The sequence below is a fragment of the Centroberyx affinis genome, unplaced genomic scaffold (assembly GCF_046629955.1).
Source record: "Centroberyx affinis isolate AG114_WGS23_722 - 3 ecotype Tasmania unplaced genomic scaffold, CSIRO-AGI_Caff_v1 ptg001951l_1, whole genome shotgun sequence".
Classification (NCBI taxonomy): Eukaryota; Metazoa; Chordata; class Actinopteri; order Beryciformes; family Berycidae; genus Centroberyx; species Centroberyx affinis.
In genome coordinates, this window is record NW_027280308.1 from 175,410 (window position 1) to 199,815 (window position 24,406).

At 41.6% G+C, this 24,406-nt stretch overlaps 2 protein-coding genes across 2 annotated transcripts; one reads left to right on the top strand and one right to left on the bottom strand.

Annotated features, from left to right (window-relative positions):
• The first annotated feature begins 825 nt into the window (after positions 1 to 825).
• klhdc10 (kelch domain containing 10) lies at positions 826 to 11,846 on the top strand. Its single transcript, XM_071530654.1, has 9 exons — positions 826 to 1,044; positions 4,663 to 4,884; positions 5,325 to 5,479; positions 5,775 to 5,923; positions 6,709 to 6,793; positions 7,285 to 7,351; positions 7,446 to 7,493; positions 7,731 to 7,870; positions 9,706 to 11,846. Exons 1-9 carry the CDS (start codon positions 954 to 956, stop codon positions 9,913 to 9,915), a joined length of 1,167 nt encoding a protein of 388 aa, XP_071386755.1. The 5' UTR covers positions 826 to 953; the 3' UTR covers positions 9,916 to 11,846.
• A 934-nt stretch (positions 11,847 to 12,780) lies between these two features.
• Positions 12,781 to 24,025, bottom strand: cax1 (cation/H+ exchanger protein 1). Its single transcript, XM_071530659.1, has 20 exons — positions 23,950 to 24,025; positions 22,009 to 22,182; positions 21,154 to 21,287; positions 20,657 to 20,765; positions 20,330 to 20,446; positions 20,169 to 20,230; positions 18,808 to 18,996; positions 17,877 to 18,062; positions 17,399 to 17,498; positions 16,676 to 16,817; positions 16,272 to 16,455; positions 15,785 to 15,884; positions 15,560 to 15,678; positions 15,070 to 15,107; positions 14,809 to 14,936; positions 14,158 to 14,294; positions 13,674 to 13,768; positions 13,348 to 13,426; positions 13,143 to 13,251; positions 12,781 to 12,854 (listed from the first exon to the last, which is right to left on the bottom strand). The coding sequence occupies exons 1-20, from the start codon at positions 24,023 to 24,025 to the stop codon at positions 12,781 to 12,783; spliced, it is 2,352 nt and encodes a 783-aa protein (XP_071386760.1).
• Between the last annotated feature and the right edge of the window lie 381 nt (positions 24,026 to 24,406).

The window sequence follows — 24,406 nt, forward strand, 5'->3', positions numbered from 1 at the left end:
CATTTTGATTGTCAGTTTTGCACATCCAATGCCAATTATGCAATTTTCCTCCAGTCCTTTTGTCAGACAGAGCTAATGAATGTCTCTGTGTAGGGAGCAACTTTCATGGATTTCAGATGAAATGTAACACAAGGGAGTGTGTCACCAGGAAGTCTCAGAGGTTCACACTACTGTAAATGATGTAAGGCAGGGGCTCCCAAACCTTTTCATGCCAAGGACCCCCAAGTGGAGATGTTTAAGACTCTAGTCCCCATTTAGTAAAGGTTTTCTCTGAACGACACCCATCATCTCCCAACCAAAGTGGGCAGTTGTTCTCCTACTGGTGAGATAACAGGTATGATTTAATTTTGTAAATAAGTTTCACTAAGGCTAAACCATTTTAAATGCATCAACTTTCTTGATTGTTTGATATTTGTATCATGGCACTGTAACTTTGTTTATTATTATTATTATTATTATTATTATTATCATTATTTGTAGTAGTAATAGGAGGAGGAGGAGGGGGAGGAGTAGGCTAGTAGTAGGTGGTAGTAGGAGTATAGTAGTAGGCTAGTAGTAGTAGTAGTAGGTGAGAGCAGTGCAGTGAATTTTCTATATCATTCTCTTACTGCCTCATCTTCAAAAATGAAATAAATATGAAAGCAAACTATTCCTCAGTTTGCTGGGGACGCCTGGAGGTCCCAGGACCCCACTTTGGGACCCGCTGCTGTGATGTGTTGTTGTTGTTGTGGAGACACGCACGGCCCCGCCCAGCTCTCCTGACGCTACGTACCGCTACGCACCAATAACAAGCCTTCTGATTGGTCCATTTTCTGACGGCCGGGGGGGAAAATTTGTGAATGGCCTTAACTGAATGAGATGAGTAATGATTTATAATGTTTTATCAGCACTTTAGAAGATTTTGCTTTCATTTTATGTAACATTTCCCAGGACTGGATTGTAACGGGGAGACGATGTCGGACGTTGAAGGTGCTCGCAGTCCAGACCAGCTGAATAAATTCGAGAGGCTGACAGGCAGGCCGCCGCTCGGTGTAACGTTAGCAGGTCGGTCAACAACATTAGCAAGACATGCTAGCTACGCTAACTAGCTATTAAGTTAACGTTGTCACATTAAACCAAGCAAATAATCATTGCACGATTGAGATCGGATCCACACACAACAGCAGCTTCACGTTGTATTCATTTAAACGTTGCCCTTACTAGTGACATTGATTAGCAACACACTTAAGCTAGCAACATCCAAGAAAACCTGCTTGTCTACCTTTTGGTAGCTTGTTAGCAAGCATAACCTAGCTAAAATGATGTTTTGGAAAGTGCAAAACTGTTTAACATGCTGTTTCATCATTTGTAACATGTTGTCTTATACAGCCAGCTAACTCTTATGGCTTGACTCCACACACTCTGTGCTATTTCAGGTGGGGAAAGCGTGTGGTTAAATTGGGCCGAATGACTGTAACTTAGTCTGTTTGGTTCTTGACAGTTCAGAATATAAATAGAGTTTGCAACAAAAAAAAAAGAGTGAGAGAGAGCGTCCATGCTACTGTAGCCAATTTTCTATAAATTTGTAGCTGTAGCAAAAGACATGTGGATGACACTTTTAATAGGATAGTTGTCAGTTCATCAGCCTGTAAGCAAGCATGGGTTTCTACATATCATGTCCTCCTGAGTAGATGATACGTTTTACTGCCAGTACTCTACCGGCTGAAAAGCTATGCTGGCACAGCTTCACCCACAAACAAGGTGCATGAAGTGGACAGGCATGTTCTCAGTCCTACAAGGTTTGCTGGAATCTCCACTTTCCCATTACTCTACAGCTGACACACAAGCAGCCTACCGATGCTATCCATTATTTACATCTCAGACAGCAGTTTGGAATCATATGACCGAAATAATTGAGAGATATAATCCAACGTGTGGAAAAAGTCAGGAAATCATGTTTGCTTTGATTTCTGACATGTTCCATGTGGCTCTTGGTATCCGATCTTAATGTCTCCAATACAGATAACTCTATTGTGGCCTGTTATCAGTTCACCAACCAACACTAGTATGAGTACACCCATTTTTTGAGATTTGTGTTTTCACACATTCAGTCTTACAGTTGTTACACATCAAGCCCATCCACAACTGGGGCTACAGATAGTATTGTGGTGGTTTGACTATGTTTTCCATAGTCCAACTCAGGTTACTGCGACTGGCATAGACATAGAACTGGACAGGAAGATTTACTTAACTGTTGTGTGTGTGTGTGTGTGACTTTTCTCATTTTGGGTTGCCACTTGGCTGGCATACTGGACGCCCTAATAAGCCTTATAGTTCAGTTTTAGGGAGCCTTTGTTTTATAGATCAGCAACTGATTCTCTTTTTGCCAACATTGGACTTCTGCTTATTGAAGGAAAGACTTAGGATTTTCAGAAGCCTGTCCTATTTGGACTCTCTTAATACTCTTAATATTCATTCAAGCCATTCCGTACACTACCATAGGTGTAAATAGATGGTCTTATACCCCATTGAAGGCATTGACAGTTGCCGATTTCCTGGAAACAAAAACTGGTGGGTTGGAGGTGGCTTGATTAAAGATCAGTAGGGGTAACTACTAAAAATCCTGAACAATCCATTTAAAAACAGACCTTTTCATACCTAATAGTCACAAATTGCATTGAGTTGAAACCAGGTATAGCCTGCATAAGAAAGAGATTTCGTAATGACTTCTGTGTTCTAGCAACCTACCATTCTACTGTAATTTGCACCTGCCATGTTGGTGGAGTCCCACAAGCTTGTAGTCAGCTCAACAACCAGAAGTTTTAACATGACATTAACAACATAATAACATGAGAGTCAATTGTACCTCAGCTAGTCTGATCCAAGATAGCAGCGTGACAGTGAATTATGGTCTACTGTGATTCTAAAACCATTTGATTAAGTAATTGTGACTATAAAACATGTTATTGAGACAATGGTAATTGTGTAGATTACAACCAAGTTGATTAACTCACTAATTTGCACTTTTACTGGCATCAGATTTGCATTAGTGTGGCTGCTGGGTCTGCTACATTCCCCCGCTCTGTCTCCTTCTGTTCCCCTTGGTTGCTACACTTTCCCAATCCATTATAAATCCTGATTATTAAAAATGCAGGGATTGCCTGAAACATTGGGGCTGGATTGTAGGTCGGCCTCAGTGCTATTCTTAGTACATTAAACAAAGGTGCATTATTAGTGTTCAGCTGAATGAGCTCTGTATTCTGTCATCTTGTGCATGCTGATAGAAACCTGCTAAACCCTAAGGCCAAACATCTTGGCATCTCAGATGGTGGTGTTTTATTCTCAGCTATTTGCATAACATTCCTTATAAGCCACGGTATTACTGTCAGCCTTGCTAATCATATTGTGAATATCAGTGAATGGGCCTAAATGATAAGGAGACGTATAAAGTAGCCTGATCTTCAGTGTGACTGAACTGACTAACAGCACTGTATGATGTGTCTTGAGAATAGGCTGCTTTCCCTGTTGTCTTTTTAGAAGGTGTCAAAGAGGCATCTGATTTTGGACTGCACTACGTAGGCTTTATAGATTAAGGAGGACAGACCCGTTGCCAAGGTTTTATTGGTCACTCTTCACTATGCGCTTTTCATCCACAAGCAGATGGAAGGATGATAAGACCTAACTGGGTACAGAACACAATGCAATAACAAATGCTATCACAAGAATATGAGCTCTGTCACTGGAGCAGCTGGGCCCAGAGCTGGCAGCGATGAACAAATCCAAACCTAGTTTCCTCTTTGACCACTTTTTAAAAAGAATCGGGCAGCTAGGATGATTCCAATGTTCTGAAAAGCCCTAAACTGGATAAACTTGCCTAGTTCGTTCAGGTTGAGCCAGCTTTTCATAGTCCAGAGTGAATCTACACACAACCAAAAATATTTTGACTTCAATTGAGCTTATCGTGTCTTTTGACTGGCTTGTATTAGACAGGGATAGGACAGGGTTTTATGTGGCCAGTTTATCTTGATGCTGTGTAACAGTGTATCTGTGGTTCACAAATAGAATTAGTCCAACCCATGTGAGTGAGTTTTGTAGCATAGTTAGAGATGTGATCAGGAATACAAAAGGAACTCTTTTTGAAATTAACTGGGGCAGTGTGTCCAAATAAACCCCAATCCTGAGCAAAATTCAATCACAGATTTGGGCAACAAACAGCAACCATCAGAGAGAGTTTCTGTGACTGCATGTTGCATGTGTAGGCAGGAGTCTTTTGGCTCTTGTAATCTCTCTTTAGTGGAGAGGGAAGTTAGCCCTGTGCTCCCAGCATGCCCTTTATAAGATATGCTCCATATCTTTGAGTTGTCCTCAATAAATGATGAGCCTTTGCAAGCTTGTCAAAATATTCTTGTTGTTCTGCTCCAGTTGCAAATGCCAGTTCAGGAGTAGTCAAAAACATTCACAAAGCCCCACAAACATCACCTCTCTGGCCTGGCTTAACACTTGGAATTAACCTTTAAATGACGTACATTTATTATGTCTCTGTAGATCAATAGCAGCACACAACACAGGAGTGGTCAAACAAGCCTTCTTCCATGCTCCCATCATATTTTACCCATACAGTTTCTCTGTTAGCATGCTTCTGTTATCTCTCAACCTTTGTAACCCTGTTCCCCCCCTCCCCAGGTCATCGTGCCCCTCCTGCCCGCAGCGGGCATCGCTGTGTCGCCGACAACACGAACCTGTATGTGTTCGGAGGGTACAACCCAGACTACGATGAGTCAGGTGGCTCAGAGAACGAGGACTACCCGCTGTTCAGGGAGCTTTGGCGGTACCACTTCGCCACGGGATCCTGGCAGCAGATCCGCACAGAGGGCTACATGCCCACGGAGCTGGCCTCCATGTCAGGTGAACCATCATATTTCCAATAGTTCTGAACAGTTTAATAAATTCAGTGTTTGTTGTACATTTTTTTTTGTAGATGTAGGCAAGTAGGGTTAATTATAATTCTGAGACACAGGTGCGCTGCTGGGACAATTTCAGGATCATTTCTTACTTGGATATTTCTATCATCATACTTGGACAGTTGTAACTGTTATTTGGAGATGATGAATTTTCATTGTAATTACATTTTTCTAGCTGTGGGGGCAATTTTCCAGTTGTAGTGAGCCACTGCAGCTAAGTGCATGTAAAAGATGACTCTTGTTCACAGAAGGCATTACATGACAGGCTTAGGTGACCCTGCCAATCAATATAACTTTATTAGCCTAAACTATGTGGCAATTTGTCCCAAGATGGAAAGTCGATGAAAGCATTGACTGTAATTGTTTTTCCCTCTGTCCCTTCAGCTGTTTTGCACGGCAACAACCTGCTGGTTTTTGGCGGCACTGGCATCCCCTTTGGTGAAAATAATGGGAATGACGTTCACGTTTGCAACGTGAAGTACAAGCGATGGTCACTGCTCAACTGTCGGGGGAAGAAGCCCAACAGAATCTATGGACAGGTAGCCCCAGGAATCCGCAGTCTTATTGGTTATAATGTCAGATGTCTGTGCTCTAATGACTAATTTTCTTATGGTTAATAGAAGGATGTAATTCTGTCGAGTCTTCAGGCCTTTTGGGCACAGCACTCCCAATCATTTCTCATAGAAATTAGACTCTTGTCATTATTGTTTATAACTTGGATGAGGTTTTCAAAATGCAGTTACTGGATACACCAACGTTTTAACTCTGATTTAATAGAGCTGTCATTATTAGACTGCCATTTCATATTACTGCCATTTATCTTCCCTCCTCCAGGCAATGGCCATTATAAACGGCTTCCTGTACGTGTTTGGAGGGACGACGGGTTACATCTACAGTACAGACCTGCACAGGCTGGACCTGACCACCAGAGAGTGGATCCACCTCAAGCCCAACAACCCCCCCCACGACCTGCCTGAGGAACGGTAGGGCGTCACGCCTGAATGACCTGCAGGATCAGACCATGCTAGGGAGACCATGCTAGGGAGCTTTTCAGTCTAGTTCAAACACCTGATAATAATAATAATCTTTATTTGTATAACGCTTTTCAAAACAAAGTTTCAAAGTGCTTTACAAAACATGATAAAAGAGTACAACATACTCAGGAGTCCAACATTGTCATAAATAAAACATGAAGCATAGACACCAAATAAAACAAAGTTTATAATAGAAGCAATAAAATAAAAGTGCTAAAAATGAATGAAAACAGACAGAAATACTATAAATACTATGAACAAGCCTTCCTGTAAAAGTGCGTTTTAAGAAGCGATTTAAAAGAATGCACTGAAAGCCTAAGAACCTCAGGGACGGAGTGCCACAGCTGCGGGGCTCTAACAGCAAATGCCCGATCTCCTTTTGTGACAAGGCGGGGGAACGGTCAAACCTGAGGAACGCAGGCAGCGGCTAGGCTCATATGGAGCTTTTGGGGATGATATCTAATTGATTAATCTAATGGTCCAACAAAAGCGGTGTGATCTGTGTTTTTTATGAACGGGTGACACAAGAGTTATATACAGGCACTGAAACCATTCACAGATTTCTTTCTGTTTCAGTGAGTAGCTATGCATTGTGGAATATGAGTATGAAGACTGACGCTCTTAATGTGGCAGTGAAAATGTGTAGGAATACTGAAGAAATGTGCCTTCCTCTCCTTTAAGATAGGAAGTGACGTGGTGTGTTGTGTGTGTGTGTGTGTGTGTGTGTGTCACAGGTACAGGCATGAAATAGCACACGACGGGCAGAGGATCTACATTCTGGGAGGAGGAACATCCTGGACATCTTACCCTCTGGACAAGGTACCGTACCACTCATCTCCAGCAAATTGAACTAAGCACCAAAATTGTGTGCCAGCCACATTTTCAAGATGAGAATGTTCCAAGAAAGCCTCTAAGAAAATGAGCACCTTGATCATTGTCATTTTTCATGACAACTGAATAGCTAGTCTAAATGTTCTAATTGTCCTCCCTTGCACATCTGTAAGTGTATTGCAGTTAATGAAAGAGAGAACATTTTAAAGGGAACAAAATTGTCTACAGTAATTTGAACAGTACAGTCATATTCATCAACTGTGTCTATTACTATTTACATTAGTTCCTTCTTGTACACAAGCCAAATCCATCTTGATCACTACGCAAAACACTCACTTATAATGTGTAGTATGTGTAATGTGTTCATGTATATGTATACTGCTAATTACAGTGCAGGTAGGTCATGAGGGTAAGACAATGATGAGAGGTTTCACTGATGCTAAGTATTGTCTTTGTTACTGGCTTATGTTTTTTTATAGATACATGCTTACAATCTGGAGACCAATTCCTGGGAGGAGATTACAACTAAACCTCATGACAAAATAGGTCTGTATGCTGCACCACATGATCTGTTAAGCCTGTTGTTCTTCTGATGGCTTTCTCATTGCAAACTGTTCTAAAACCTCCATGACTTTGACAGGATATCCTGCTCCTAGAAGATGTCATAGCTGTGTGCAAATACGAAATGGTGAGAATTTTCTGTACCCAAGCAAATAGTGCTGTGCTATCATTATCACTTCATAACTATAACTATTCTTTTATCCCTTTGTTTTTATACTAGTTCAAAGATAAAGTACCGCTGACCTTTGGTATCACACCCTCATCTGTGAAACCTTCATTACTTTGTTGATTTAAACGAGCCAATTCCTGGCCAGCTAACGGCAACAACTCCATGTTTCTGACCCTTTCTTCTTCTCTGTTGTAGATGTCTTTATCTGTGGAGGCTACAACGGGGAGCTGATATTAGCTGATCTGTGGAAGATCAACCTGCAGTCGTTCCAGTGGAGTAAACTACCGGCGGTGATGCCTGAGCCTGCCTACTTCCACTGTGCTGCTGTCACCCCGGTTAGTACACTACCCTTTATGGTCACTCTGTGTCTCGGGCCAAATGCCTATGTATAGTCTGGAATAGCAATATTGCCATGGCCAGTGGCTGTTTTCATGCCAGTGGCAACAAGCCTCAGTATGTACACAGCAAGGGAATTAAATGAAAGTAATTAAATCCAAGTCTAAATCTGAACTCATGACATTCTTTAACCTGTTAAGCCCTAGCCCTAGCCTTAGGAAAAAACACCTAATATAACATACCCTTTGATAAGTAAGAAGCTAAGGAATATGAATCCATTGTAAGTAAACCTATATCTATTACCATTCCAGAGTAAATGGAGATGCAATAAAGGAAAAAATAAGATTTTCATCCTCGCCTAGTATATAATCTAAATTTCAAAGTCAATATCACCATTAGAACCAAGATCCCATGGATAATGATGCAACTGAATGTCTTCTCCTGCTCTTTAACTACAACTGTAACTGTAAATTTGATGAAAATACACAAAAGTACAACATTTATGATACAATTTATAAAGATATACTCCATGGTCTCCATGTTTTGGCCATGTTTACTGTTAATAGCAGTAAATAGCGGACGTTGTATCGTTTCAATCGTGGTGCATTTAGGGTCATTGGAAAGCTCGGAATTTCTAGTTTTTAGCGATACCAAGCATGTTATTGTAGACTGACGAGAAAATTATACCAGATCTTTTGATCACAACTTGCTCTTATATATACGAAGTTTATATTTGTACGACTTTATTGTTAAAATAATTAGTAATAAGACATAGTTTGGACAACATACAATTGGTTTACGGATTCTTAAAGCTGAAGACCCCATGTTTTCAAAACAGTATAACATTCATTTCTTCGATAAATAGACCATCTTCCATCGCGACTCCGCCACGGGGGTGGACCCGGTACCGGGTCCGTCGGGCTTGAAATGATAGTAGGCTTAATTTCGCAATCCTCCTGTACACCTTTTTTTCATTAATGAATTTAATGTGTTGCCTCCCTCCACGAGGAGGTCAGAGTTGGTCTTGCTCAAGGACACTGAGTCCTGACCAGCCAAAGTTCTTCCTTTATGTTTTGTAATTAGTAGCAAAATGAAGAAAAATGATTGCCAAACAGAAGAAGAAATTAACTTTTTTCAGAGAGCATTTTTTGCCCCCTTCATCTGATTTTTATTGTTTTTTTAGGGGCATTTTGCTCCTTTTTGGGGGCAATTTCATTGAATTATTAAATAGTACATTTGCATTGCATATTGGCAAATAAACACTGAATTTGTGCCAGTACGTTTTTTAATTTGAAATCATAAGATACCACACGTCCCACTTCTTTCCCACTGCTGGAAAACATGTGAGCAGGCCTTACAGAAGAGAATGGTGCCGTTTTCCTCTCTCTGTCCCCAACCAGTCCATCTCCCCCCCCTTGACTATTAAGTTTTTTATGATACTGTTTGTTTTGTGGTGACGCAGTGGTTTGTGTTGGTCGGCATTTTCTCCTACTGCTGGCTGTGGTGGTGCCAACATTTTCTAGTCTCAGGCTGCGTGCTCGGTTGTTTTCTTGTTTTGAAATCGCTCCAGTTTTCTTGCCCAGAATGCACTGGAAAGAATCCCTCGGTCATAGGCTCCAACAAATTGCCTACGGTGGCCCGAGGGGGGACAGTTATCGCATTCACATTTGAATATTTGACAATTCAGTGAATAAAATGTGAACAAAGTTAAATGCAAAAAAGGGTACGCCCTGAGCCCCCTGTTAATTTCTGAACTAACAGTCATGTATGCATCACTGTCTCTCTCTCTCTCTCTCTCCTCTTTCCCTCCCTCCCTCCCTCCCTCCCTCTTCAGGCCGGCTGCATGTACATCCATGGCGGCGTGGTGAACATCCATGAGAACAAGAGGACTGGCTCTCTGTTTAAGATCTGGCTGGCTGTGCCCAGCCTGCTGGAGCTGTGCTGGGAGAGGCTCCTCAAGGCCTTCCCCCACCTCACCTCACTCCCCACCATGCAGCTGCTCAACCTGGGCCTCACACAGGAACTCATTGAACGCTTGAAATAAGCCGCACAGTGGAGGAGGGACAGATGAATGGATGGGAAGGGCTGGGCCGGGATGGGAGGAGATGACGTCTGACAGCACAGGATTTATTTCTCGGGAAAATGCCCTCTCCTTCCCCCGCCTAACGTAGCCCCGCCTTAAAACCAAAAACAATGGGATGCCTTTTTTGTTGTTTTTGTTCTTATTTGTTTGCACTTATGATGATTATAAAGAAAGTAAATGTGGAATGTTTTATGGATTTTACTCAAACCACCCTGCCACCATTATCCCCTTCAACAAGTTGCCTTTGCATCAGCAAGGTATGAATCCCCCCTTCCCATCCTCCAAACTGTGACTCCTGGAAATACTTTATTTCACCACGTCATGTTTGTAACAAAGACTCTTTCCTCACCCATTTTTTTTATCAGCCTTCTTTACCACTTTTAAGAATGCTGTTTCAAAGGAAAGCTGCATGCATATTTATTTGAAGGACTAAAGCAGTTTCTTGGTGTGTTTTCACCATCAGATATTGCTGTTTGCACACTCTGTCTTGCATACTTGTAGGCATTTATTTTTCAGTAGATGCACCATGAGGCTGGAATTAAGTCCAAGCATTGGTGACCAGACTAGTGGTTTATCAGTCTAAAAAGTGAAATGCAGTGATTAAACTGCCAGACTTAAGGTTGATAACACTTGTCTCATTTGCTGGTTCCACCTGTATGCTCTTCATTAGTGTGTGAAGAAAAGTCAAATGCTGGTTTTGCCTAATCCTGCACCATTACATTTCCAGTATTTTCCTTGATACACAATGTTACAGCTTATTGTCTGCTGAGGAATCTTCTGCAAAAAAAAACAAAAAAAACAAAGGAAGGTGGCTAACTTCAAAATGCATCAATAATGCTTTATTCAAAACGGTACAAGTAACTTAATTTTCATCCTGTGTTTGCTTGCAGTTCTCATTTGTAAACCAAACCATACATCACTGTGAATTTGGTGCTCCTAAAAATAACTTTAAAATGCTTTTATTCAAATAAAGACTAATCTAATTCTGTTCAAACTTTTACTCCATCTCTGTTGATCAAATGGAAATTAATACTTTTGCAGGGGAGTTGCTTTAGTAGCGGGCTTATACAAACATTTGTTTCTATGATGCAGTGCCTTTTCCAGACTTTTAACGATGTTGAAATATCACAAATTTAGGCAGTAAAAGATCTTTGCATGTTTAAACAGACATGAAGTTCACTAGAAAAATATTTCAATGTTTTCATGTATTATATGACTCTGCCATTCCCATAAGACTAACAGTAGTGAATGTTTTAACCATTTACATTCTGCTGTCACTTTTAACTATGCTACCATTATATGTAATCAGTCAGCATACTGTTGGCAAAAATTGCAATTTTGTATCCTAATTCACTGCCTGTGAATGGCCAGACAGGTGCGCTACGGGACAGGGTGCAGCATATTAAGCCTAGGAACACTGGTAGTGATATCGCTGTAAGGATGAATTACCACAACAGTATGTTGTTTACTTTTGAGGATTAATCCTAAAAGCAATTTGAATTCTCTTATACAGAGTGTCATGGCAATGTGATCAATACAGTTCACATGGTGTTTGATTCATGAATATATAACTGATGCCAAATATTGTTGCACCTTGTGTGAACAAAGAGTGATTTCAATCTGGTGTGAGAGGTCAGGTGGGACCTTGGATTCAGGGTCAGGATGGGATTTTGCCAATTTGATTAATGATGCTTCCCACGAATGCATGAATTTGCCTGCACTTACTTCTTTACCTTGCCCCCTTTTTTATGTTCTGCATAACAATCTACTAGTTGCATGGTCATGATCCTCGTTTTATATGGACTCCATCAAATCTTTACTTTGTGACAAATAGTTTTAAGGCGACCACTAAAATGTTGACCTGTATATGTGAATGTTGTGTTTGAGTTCAGTCAATAAAAGTGTACTGTAAATAGCTTTTTCTGTTTCACTTTTCCCTTTGCTTGTCTAATAAGCTGGCATGCCATATTATGGAATGAAAATCCTAATTCAAATTTGATTTGTTTAGGTTCTGTTGACATTATCGCATGAAATGTGGTGCATACAAAGGATTATTGTTGGATTGCTTACAACTTTTAGACACTTAAACCCACTTTCTGAGAATGCTGACTAGATGAGTCTGATCACATGTGCATGCCATTTCTCTTATGGTAATGCAGCCAAAAAATGCCAATGAGGTACAGGTGAGAAAAGTTAGAGGCACAATAAAAATGCAGCAACAATCAAGATCAAATTTAACTCAGTTCTTCTCACAGACACCCAAGTTTTTAAGCTACAAAATAGTGTTTGTGTAGGTAGTGGAGTACTGGTTGAGAAAGTATTCTTATTTCACAAAAAAAAACCCAGCAAATGACAAGTTTTATAAATTGATGCATTTATTACAATATAACCACTGTAAACAACCTATTACAATAATTCATACCCATCTTTACCAAATTACAAAACATTCAATCTTTTTTTCAGCACTTCCCATGATGCACAAGTACAAAAATAAATAGTGCAGATTGACATTAGAATGCAAGTGCAAAAATACTGCCAATAAAAGATTTGAGGCTCTTTTTGTAGGACACAGCCAGCGCTCTGAATCTTGTTTCTAAATACACAAAAACACCATACAGTATCAGCTTATATTCACAGAAGCAAACTGCAGTTCATCTAGGGATCCACAGATATTTCAAAACTTGGACCAGTTTGATCGATGACTTGTGTGGTACTAGTAATGTATAATCCAATCACTTGAAGATATTACAGTATATTAAATCAACTGAGGCTTCTGTATAGTGGCAAAGAACTGTAGGACTTCATGATTCCACTTTCGCCTGCAGATCAACAAGAACGTGGTGAAGGAGCGAAGAAGTAGAGGGCCAGGAGGATAAGGTAGACGACCACCAGAGCAGTACCTGCACACAAAACAGAACGCATTATAATTGTGGCCAATAGGAAGTATCTATCATGACTGGGGCTATACATCAGCCAGACTACAAAACAAGGCCACAGGCACATGACCTCTTTTACTTGCTACTTCATGAATCTGCATGGTTTGAATGGATAAGTGGAGATAATGCTGATTGTATGACATTTTAATAAAAGCAGCCTTTTTTGCTAAATGCATTTAGGATTCTCTGCTCGTCCCTGGGAAGTGATGATGTCCGTTTCTGCTGTGGGGAAATCTCTGCATCATTACTCACCCTGAAAGTAGTCACATTTTCCATCCATGAAGATGTAGTTGACCACAATGACACTGAAGATGCTGGCCCAGAGATGGATATCACTGAAGACGAGCACGAATCCCACATCCTGGAAAAGTCAGCCAAGTCATGAGGGAAACAATTCCATTACACAAAAAATAAAAAGCTACAAAAATCTGCTTCACTGATGTACGTTTTTACTCACATAGAATGCGTTGAAGAGGATGAGCAGGGGAATCTGAATCATGCAGACCTGCACAGCTATACAACTGCCCACTTCAAGGCTGAAGACAAACATTTATACAAGTTAAAATTTCATAAACACTTGACTTTACAATGGCCTGATTCCTGTGTATTGACCTTGGTATTAACCTAGGGGAAAACTATTGTAGGGACACAATAATGCTGAATACGTGCTAGATGAAAATCTCTACAATAGATAACTTATAAATCTATTGTAGATACCATTGTGTTCTTACCATAAATCCCATAGACTAATAATAAATTGGACAGCAATTCAGTGGCTCGTACCTCAGGCTGATATTGTTCTGCAGTGCAAACTGGATCCCGTTGACAATCTCAGGAAGCTCGGGCACCATGGCCAACACTGTGACACCGATGAAGTACTGCAGCAGAGGACACAGGGACATCTTTCAGTACAATGAAACCCACTGACTGAGGAAGACTCATGTCAAGCCTAGCAAATACCTTAGGAATGAGCTGCTGAGCTCAGGTGGTTTTCTTGGCAGTTTTTCTCTCTACACGTCAGGTGTAGTGAGGTTACATAAATATTGTATTTCGTCTTACTCCTCTTGTTGCACACAGTGTATTCAAAAAGGCACTTTTTTTCCCCTGGTGTTACATGAATATCTCAACTCTCAATTTGGACATTTTTAAATATCTACTTGAATAGAGGGTTTCCTTGATGTGCCAAGATGGTCTTTTGAATCAAGGGCCCATGAAATCTAAGACTTTTTTTCCTTTCCTTTTTGAAGATAAAGCAGGTTTAGAGTACCTGGGAGACGGAGGAATGGGCTATAATGGGCTGGATGTTCTCGGTGGTCAGGTCGGCACAGGCAGCCATCAGCAGGGTGGCGACAATCAGCACGGCCAAAGCCCTCCAGCGGGACCAGTGGACTACATGGTGGCCTGCTGGGAACACACACAATAAGTGGACGAGCAAGCACAGAAACAAATTTACAACTTACCTCACTGTTGGGAAAGTCTCTCTCCTTCCCTCCTTCACATACATCCATTCAGAAAGTCTGAACTTTACATCAAATTCCTCATGTTCCCACACTTTGTTATTCACCCTTACATGCAGAATATATGTATTTACATGCACCCCATCAAAGCTGACAAGCATGCGCAGGCACAAATTTACAACTTACCTCACAGCAAGGGAATGGCTTTCCTTTTCTCACTCACATGCACAAACAGAATAAGGTAACAAGCAGGCCACAGGCACAAACTCCAAACTTGTTCCTTCACTTACAGCTTATTCACTCCGGCATGCATGAGAACACCGCATGCACACAGCTTCTCACCACACACACACCTGTTCCCCAGTGGCTGGGAGCATTAATGCTGGCATTAATGGATGTGTAGTCTGTGACCAGACGGCCAACCTCACTATAGGTGATGGCGCCCTCGTGTGGGCACTGACCGTGTCCATGGCCCCCGTGGCCGTCGCTGATATGGATATCATAGATGTGGGAGTGGGTCTTCAGTGTGAAGATGAGGCCGATCAGATACGCAGCAGGCAGCATGACAGAGATGGTGTACACCAGGGGCCTGGAGACACACAAACACATCAAGTAACTACTGAGACACCGTTCTGGTCCTTTGCTGCATTTTGCTGAGCCGATTACTTTGGGAAAGCGCTTCAAAATAAAACAAATCTAATGCAGGTATCAGCTGTACTTACTCAATATGGGACAGAACCAAATGCGGGTCAGTTTGACTCTGTTAAAAACAAAGAATGAGGAGGAAAAAATAGAAGATCATACAGGTGCTCACTGCCAAGGTTTATACATTACATAAGGTTAAGACAACAGCCATAAAACAATCATGTTTCCCTAGCAACAACCGGAATTTCTGGCAGCTGCGGGACCCATGAAGTTTTAATCTCTGGTGGGAACGACTGAACTGTGTCGATACAAACATCAAAGCAGTGGAGCGGAGAGAAAGCGCGGCACACGTGAATCGCACTATTGTTCTAGACTGCTGGTCCCCTATCAGTCCATTGTGTCGTTTAAATCTGGAATAAAACTACATGTTCTCAAATTAGTTCAAGGCCCAGCATTGAACAAACAAGGCTGCGTTGTTGCTCGCTCTCGTCTGTGCCTCTGGAGTCACACAAGATCGTTCGCTGTCTCTCCAATAAGCTGGAAGTCACAGGGAAAGTTGGGACCCACCGTGTCGTAGTGACAGTCCCTGCAGACGAAGGGTGCGCTGACGTTGCCCGGGGTGTTGGTGCAGCTCTCACACATCAGATTACCGTAGGTCTTCGAGAAGAGGGTGGGAGCAAACACACCTGGGGACAGTATTACAGAACGTGGATAGGTGGAGAGTTTTATGAATCTATTAATTGAGGCATTATGGTTTAGGTGTGTATGTGAGAAGGGAGCTGCCATACATACCTCCTATGGATATGAAGAGCAAGGCTGAGCTCACCCCTGCTGAACGGCTGTTAAACCGCTGCTCCCTGTGCTTAATGCCCCCGATGATCATACAGATACCCTGGGCAGACGACAGAAACACACACACACACACACACAGTCAACAAGAGGTGAGTGCATGTGTATGAGCATCTGTTGACTCATTTCAGGGATGAGTTTCCATGATTGACGGCTGATTTGACACACTTCCGCAATTGTGACGCAAGTGGAAGATGTTGGAGCCTACAAAAAAAATCCCTCATATCCTTGTAATTCCCACTAGGAGGCTGATGTGAATGGTTATTCCTTGTCGGCAGCTTGAAATTTATGGTAAATGTGATATGATGTGAACGTGCCATAAGTACCTGGATGGTCCTTGTGTATCTATGACAAACTTTGGGATGTTCCTTGTTAATGTTGAATGTTAACTGATGTGTGTGTTGTCTGTCTGTCCTCCTCAGACACTCACAGGTATGAACAGTATGCACCCCAGCAAGGTCCCAGTGAGCGCAGCTTTCACAATCTCCTCGTAACACTTGCTGGCGGCACGGTGGCCTTGCAGCAGGGCCGTGATGTAGAACGTCATCTCTGTGATGGAGCCAAAGGTCGCATTCACCACCGCTCCCACCGCAAAGTTACTCTGTGCCGCAATGCTGCGGGGATACACACAAGAACAGACTCAGCACTACACAGACCTCTCACCATCTCAAGTGTCAGGGTTAAAAAAACATGTCAAAACTTCCTGTAGTTTCAAAGTACATACATCATGAAACTACTAGAGGTATGCTATGAAATATCGATTTCAGGTTTTGCAGAGTATCTGACCACTATCTCCTTAATAAGTAGTATGTTACAAAACAAAAAAGTCCTTACCTGGCAATACCCATGCCAATATAGTAGGAGAGAGGGATGATGGAACTGATGGCTGTGGCAAACTTTGCCTCCACACTGAAATAACGGTGGCCTCTGTCTGTGTAGCCAATGATCAGAGTGACCAACACCAAGGGAAGCAGGTCTGCAGGGAACACAGACTTAAGGACAACAGCACAGCCAATGGACAGACAAATACAGATTAGGAAACACTGACCAGGATGACAGTGAATTTATGAGTCATGATGGAGATCTGTAGTGAACAATGACAGAAACAAAGAGCTTGTTGAAAATCATGTCTGTCTGGAGATGGAAAATGCCATATTACTCAAGCAGGAGGCTAAATGGCTTCAGTTTATCTTTTTAAGAACATAGACTTTGACAAGGCTATGGAGGATTGGCTGACTCCTGCTGGTCATTGTAGGAGGTGCAGCCAGTTGCACACTTGTTGCTGAAACTATTAGAAAAGTGTGTCATTTAGAGATATTGGCCGATATGGATTTGCATTACACCCATCCATTTTTTGGATCTGTGACCAGACAGACATTATCCCCACAACAACCCCATGATTCATGTTGTGAGTACAATTTACTGCAATGCATTCCAATGGTGTCACAGCTGAGCCTAGCAGATTGGATCTTCTCCCTTTAAATCTCTTTGCTTCTTTCTTACAAGCCACTGACATCCCTCCCAGTCATCTGTTCCCCAGCGGGCCAACAAGGATACTGAGAGCGAAGATGTTGATTCCCTGGACAGTGTATTTGTAGTAATACACATTGAAAGCTCGGTAACAGCATAGGACCACCCTGGTCTCACACCCATGGGTCTGCAAAAGAGCACAAAGAACACCTCAGGCTGCAATTTCCTGATGAGGTTTAAGTAACAGAACCAATTTTAACAAAAGTTACAGCAGACACTCCAATTAGATTGGCTTCTTATTGGACTGTTCACCACAGACTGCAACAGTAAACTAGAGTGCCATCAACGACAGAACAAGTGGAGTGCTGCAGAAAGAGAGTGCTTCAGTCACACACTACAATAGTCAAGTAGGGGGCTATGACAAGCAGACAGGATAAAAACTTTAGGGCTGGTGGTTTGACAAGTGCAGCTAATAAAAAATGAAAATAACTGCACACTTGTCATTTCTCTTGCCACTTCTCTTGACATTTGCTAACCACTGACATTTCAGGAGGTTTCCATGTACCTTTTCTAGTTTGTGGATCTGGACGTCCTCTGGTGCCATGAGGAGGATGGTGCCCAGGGTGCGAGCGTTCATCTTGGCCACAGGGATGGTGAAGACCAGCAGCCAGGAGAGCAAACAGGCCAGGGAGTGCACCACAGCCAGCAGAGGGTAGCCCAGCACCAGCCACACATAGGTGTTGAAGCGACACTGTATGGGACAGGGACAACAGTCACACAATGAACCAAAACACACAGACAGCAGCAAAAAATTAAAAAAGGATGAGTTAGAAACTAGAAATCCCTTTAAATCCATTAATGTTCTCATGACTCTCACTATCCACAAACACTTTTCACACCAGACTAGTGATCTGGGAAATAAACAGGTCAACCATCAGTGTGAATGAGTTGACCCGGGTCAGTCAAACCCTCAAAAGCCCTGGTCAAGAGGGTTGAGACCCGGTCAAACTCTACTTCGCTCTGTGAAAAAACTAAGTGTTTAACCCATGTTGAGGCGACACCTCCACCAGATCAGCATACCATAATATTCCTGGGTCATGGGTCAAAGGGGTAATAGTCAATCTTTCTGGTTGTGTAATTTGATTGTTTATCATTTGTGCAGCACTTAGTAACATTTTTTAAAAGTGTTGTATGACTAAAGTTTATTATTATTAATCAATCAAGACTGTTTCAACACTTTCACATGCCTCACCTGTATGTGAATTTAATATCTGTATCAATGTAGGTGGTGCTAGGCAGAGGCAGTCTTGCCATTTAATTAAATACAACTGGTCAGTTTAGCATCATATTTTGCTGTTGACTCAAATCCAGCTGGTTACATGTGAAGTCCTGTGTGTTGGTATGTGCGATGATACTTTGTAAGTCGACATCCATCTGCACTAGTGCCACACAAGACATTTCATTGCAAGTGAATGAAGTGATTCTGATTTCCTCACCCAGTGTGGTGAAGGTTTTTTTGAGGGGGGTTCTGGGACAGGGATCTCAATGGGGACAGGTGAAGACACCAGAAGGGGAGTGGTCTCCTTAACCCTGGAGAGGTCCTTGCTGTCCTCGGTGTCCCTCTCCTCAGGGATCGGCTCACAGTTTGGGAACTTGACACAGCACTTCTTCCCTGCGTCACTGGCCTGACCACACCGAGGGACAGGAGGAAAGAAAGAAGATCATGACAGAGAGAACATCAGAGACAAGCAGAGACAGATCCTCACCAGGTACAGGCTCAGTGACCACCAATTGGCAATCGAAACAGGAAGACATAAGAAATCATGGCATCGTGGTCACTGTTCGACAGGTGAGGTCGAGACGGAGATGCACTTCCTCCTAAAATGTGAAAAATTTAACTCAGCCAGAGAAATCTACTTTAACAAGTTCAGCTCCCAAGTCTCCCACTTCAGAGAGCTTGATGATCAGTCAAAGCTGCGACTTCTACTAGGAGAGGGAAACACAGCAGACCTAGCGGCTCAGTTTGTAGAAACTTGCCACAACCTGAGGAACAGTGAGTGACCAATACACTTTTATTTTATTTTATTTAATCATTTATTTATGTCCTTTTTCTTTTCTTTTTTATTAACATAATCTTAATCTCTCAATATCTTGAAACCCCACATATTTGATATTTTTCTCTTTGAATGTTATTGTGTACTGCATATAAAATGTGTGTAACCCTTGTTACCAACAAACATTAATTCCTTCACATAGTTTACTGATCCTCACTCTGTGATGGAGGCTCTGGGTACGGGAGCTGAACACGCAGCAACCCAGTTCCTCTGTCCAGGCACTGACTCTCACTCACACACACACACACACACACACACACCTAGACTGATATTCATCTTGATGCTTTGGCAATATTGTCTGTGAACTTTCATGCCAATAAAGCACATTGAATTGAACATCCACATGCACTCAGTATTCCAGTTGAAGGTATATTTGGGATAGGCCATTTATGTATACATATATACACAGAATATTCTGAATGTTACAATGGGAACTGCAACACAACAGACTGCAACAAGCAGGATTATGTGTTAATATGCCTCAGTATTACCAGCTGATATCAACATATCCCAGTTATTAGTTCTGCAAACTTGGAATTTGCGCTTATAATAGCCATTGTAAACAGGATATGGCGGTTACATGCATCAACTCTTTAATGGAATACTCAAGTATCCCAAATAATACTGCCATATTAATGTGCAAATGAATACACTCACTGTCTGTGGGACCTGAATATTGAAAGTATTCCAGGTCATGAAAAACTAGCTGAAAATATACTGTATTAGATACCATGTCTTATTACCTTCTTTATTGACTTCCCAAATGGCCACATAAAGTAACAGGTCATCTTCCAACACAGTTTCCCTGGGAAAACAAAACGGTATCAGATTGCACATTTCAGAGATGAAACTCTGAATACTTTGAGCTGTGCAGGTTTTTAAAAGGATTTTAAAGAATGCCTACCATAAGGGGCACCGCAGATTGTGAGAAACATCACAGGACAAATGAGGAAGTAGATTAGAGAAATCCACCATCCAAATAAAAACACATAAGCTATGTTCCCACAGGTGATCACAGAGCCTGAAAGAGAGGAGAAATAACAAAAATAAATGTAATTGGGCTATGATCCAACTGTGGTGAGAGAAGATGATCTTTAAAAGACAAGGATCAAATTCTATTACTTGGGCAATTGTGTTTTTTTTCTGTCAACGATTCAATTCTTGTCTGAATGAGTATGCATCTCCTTTGAAACTGAATTAAATGGAGAGGAGGGAAAGAAAAGAGACAGACCTGCTTGAGGCTTAACAGTGTTCAGATCAGAGTAAAGCTCTTTGACAATGTCCGACCTGTCCTTGATGGGCCTCTCCGTCACATTGCCCTTCCACTTTCTGAAGCCAAACTGAAGGGAATAAAGAGTTTATGTATGCATCAGTTATGTTACATCAAGCAGAATGAACACACACACACACAATATAATTTTATACCATTTTATACGATGACAACTTCGAGTTGAACAGGGAGATAAATGTAGTCACAGTATTATACATTTAAAAACTATGTTGTCTTACAGTTAATAGACAATAAGAACTGTAAAGAAATTATGACTGCACCATATTTATTATTTTCAAAGTTTCCTTGGGGTTAATTGCAACTTGTCCATCATGCTAGGCTAGTAATAGATGAAAATCAAATTGAAATCTGTTCAGTTTCCTATTAGAAGTCGATTGATCAGCAGATATTACAGTATAATGGTGTAGAGGAGAATCTGGACTAAGCAGAAGTGGTACCTTGTAGTTGTTGGCCTCCCTGTTGGCCTCCACCTCATTCTCAGCTCTGATCGTGGTCTTGGTGCTGGCGTCATGCCATCCCTCTTCTCCGAACCGTGACGGAGTGGACCGGGCCGGGGTGCCGGACTGTCCGCCTGTGAAGATCACAAATGTAAGAAAACCGTTCTTCATGACAGAGAGAGGGGCGGGTCTGGGATAGAACAATCTGCAGATGAACGGTTGATGATCCCTGCTCTCACACTTTCCTCTAATATCCAAGCCAGGTTCCCATGCAGGCACTCAACCGTGTTTAACAGCAAGGGGTATTGATCTTCATTTACTCCATAATTCTAGATAATCGCTTACCCTGGCCATATTAAACATCTTTGATTCTGAAAAAAAAAATCAGATGTTCAACTACCTCAGTCAAGGGAATTTATGAAGTTATGGGATGACATATGCCTTGATCTTATGAGCTCATAACTCACAAAACATCTAAACAACGCTTAAGTCTGACTTTTCTTAACAAGTGAAAAAAGGGGATGCAAATGGGGGTGAGACAATTTCAATGGTTTTCAACGCAGTTTCACTGGTTTCAGGCATTTTCTTGAATCAAGTGACATTATTTTGGTACTAGTGGAGTGATGTGCCTTATTTCAAGATGTCACTTATTTTTAGAAAGTTCCTGAAACAAGTGAAACTGCACTGGAAACAAGTGGGATCATCTCACCTCAGTGACTGAGTTTTTCCACTTGTTTTAAGGCAAACAAGATTTTAGGACTCAATACTGACTTTTTTGCAGCGTATAACTAGAATCTGTAGTATATAAAAAAGAATATCAAGCCAACAGCTAATTTTGATGGAAATCTCTACCACCTCTATGAACAGCGAGGAGACACTTTGGTGTGTAGTGGCAGAAGTGGTGCGAAGCGTCCGGGGAGGGGGTCTCTGCCACAGCCAGGTCTGGGTGGTGGGGGCCGACACAGAGCCTGTCACTTTGGGACGGTCGCCGTGGAAACCGCTGATGCTGCTCAGGATCCGCATGGTTCTCTGAAGATGGGAATGTTATGGAGAACAGAGTTCCTTTGATTTGGAATAAATCAGATCCAAGTTACAGATTTAAAAAGGTGCATTAAGTAAATTTTTGACTGCCCCATGGTACAAAATGACTTATAGGGTTGTTGATCAATACCAATGACTCAACGATTACTTCAGCAGGTCTCAAAACTCACTTTCTGGCCCATAATGTTTTGGACTATACACAAGGTATCCCATATTAAACAAAACAAACATTGCTGACCCAGTAAAACGGTCACATTTCAGTCAAGGCGTGTGTTGACATCCAGAGCCTCTAGCTGTCCCGAGGAAACGTCTGTGACTAACAAAAACCTTCTGACAGTCATGCAACATGTTCCCCCTATCCCCCCTCTCTGTCAACTGAGCATCAGGCCGTCTGATGCTCTGTCTGTCGTGACTGATCACATTATCAATGGATTACAATGCATAATGGAACTTGGTGGAATGTGCTGTTCCCTTTAATCCTTCAAAAATAGAAGCATGCTGGGTGGTGAGCGGGTTAAGGTGTATGTACCGTGTACTCACAACGACCAACCCATCTTACCTGTCACTCTCCATCTCCGTCACTCTCCACTGTGCAAAGTTTGATAAAGGAGATTAAATTTTAAAAAAAAGCTTTAAAGCAATGGATAGGATTTTCTATTCCAGGTAGTTGACTTACAGACTGAGGAGTAGTGACTTTCAAGCATTTAAGTGAATTTGGAATAAACCAGGGGAAAAGGTTGTTTGATGCCGCCTGCTACAACATTTTTAATCCATTTGGGTAGTGACCTTAAAACCTTATGAAATCTCCTCAAAAACGTATGAATTCCAGGAAATCGGACCACTGTGTGACATTGCCATCAAATCATGATAATCATCAATATGTGGGGAGTTAGGAGGAACTGACTGAGGAGAGGGAAGGACAAGGACGATCAGTGGTTGCTCAACTCATTGCTATTGTTTGAGACTGTCAAACTGTCTTGTCTAAACTGAGGAGAGTCAAGATTTCCTTTTATTGTCATTGTACAAGTCCGACGAAATTGTGTTATTGCAAATTATAAACCTAAGAGTTAAACTTTAGGGAGGGAGCTTTCTCCCTTATGAGAAAGACCATCAAACTCGCATGTAGGTTGGTGATCATCATAAGGAAGACCACCACCAATATAAACAGAACGCCATTATATTTCCAAAAAATAATTAATTAATGCTTTTGCTTTAAAAGGTCACGATCCTCATATGACTGACATCAGTTTGACAGTACACATAAGCAATTATGTTGTAGGCTATACTCTGAATTTAGGTCAAAGTTGTTGTCAGGCTAAAAAGGAGGGGTCAACAATATTCCACAGATAAAAAGGTGGATTTACCCTCCACTACTTCCCTGCATGTAAGGCTATATGTCTCCATACTAAAAACATTGTGTGCTTAGACTTTTAAAAGGCTTATGATCTTTTAAAAAAAAACATTTTAGGCCTACTTGGAGAATTAGCTGTAAAGTCCTAGTGAGAGGTAATTTACGGACAGAGTAGCCTAAACTCAAACACCCTCGCAACGCAGGTGATTTTGATGAAACATGATTAAGCTAATTTAATTAAAGATATAAACAAGCCGACTGACGCCTGTTTGCTTCTACAAAACCTAGGGAAAGTGCCCGAGTAAGGAAACGTATTGTCCTAGTATTTTACAGAGGAGATAACGCACTGAGCCATGTGTAAGGTTGATGAGAACATGAAGAAGAGTTGAACATTTTAGTCTCACCTGAGCTGTCCGCCGTGGACCTCCTCCGCAGGTTTTCCTGCTCACCTGTCATCCCATTGGTCTTCCTGTGGGACATTTCTCTGTTTGTCAGCTAGTGTCGCTCCTGCACCAGCTGTGCCGTGCCCTCATCACGGTTATAAAGTCTGCCATTCATCCATTGGTGGGAGTTTACTACGGCATGCTGGGAGATAGAAAAAAAAACGACTTCTCTTTAACTACACTGCAAAAAATATCAGTAAGTTAGCCTCATATCCAGTCAATATATGTCAAGAAACAATAACCTGAAATATCTTGAAACAAACAAAAAAACTATTTGATTTGCCTTGGAAACAAGTGACAGATTTTTTTGTTTTGGAGGAAAAAATACGATTTTTAAGACAATAGTCTACTCAATTTTTTTTCTGCACCGTTAGGATCTATTTCTCAAGATTTTAACTTGAATCCAGCTTTCCTTTTC

Bases quoted from the DNA above. Each gene is read 5' to 3' on its own strand.
- klhdc10 (XM_071530654.1), top strand. From the start codon at position 954: ATGTCGGACGTTGAAGGTGCTCGCAGTCCAGACCAGCTGAATAAATTC. The intron at 5,924-6,708 runs GTAGGGCGTCAC...TGTGTGTCACAG, and splicing joins CACGACCTGCCTGAGGAACG to GTACAGGCATGAAATAGCAC. The intron at 7,494-7,730 runs GTGAGAATTTTC...TCTCTGTTGTAG, and splicing joins CTGTGTGCAAATACGAAATG to ATGTCTTTATCTGTGGAGGC.
- cax1 (XM_071530659.1), bottom strand. From the start codon at position 24,025: ATGTCCCACAGGAAGACCAATGGGATGACAGGTGAGCAGGAAAACCTG. The intron at 20,447-20,656 runs GTCTGTCTCTTT...CCTCTCTTTCAG, and splicing joins CACTGTTAAGCCTCAAGCAG to GCTCTGTGATCACCTGTGGG. The intron at 16,456-16,675 runs GTAAGGACTTTT...GTATCCCCGCAG, and splicing joins ATTGGCATGGGTATTGCCAG to CATTGCGGCACAGAGTAACT.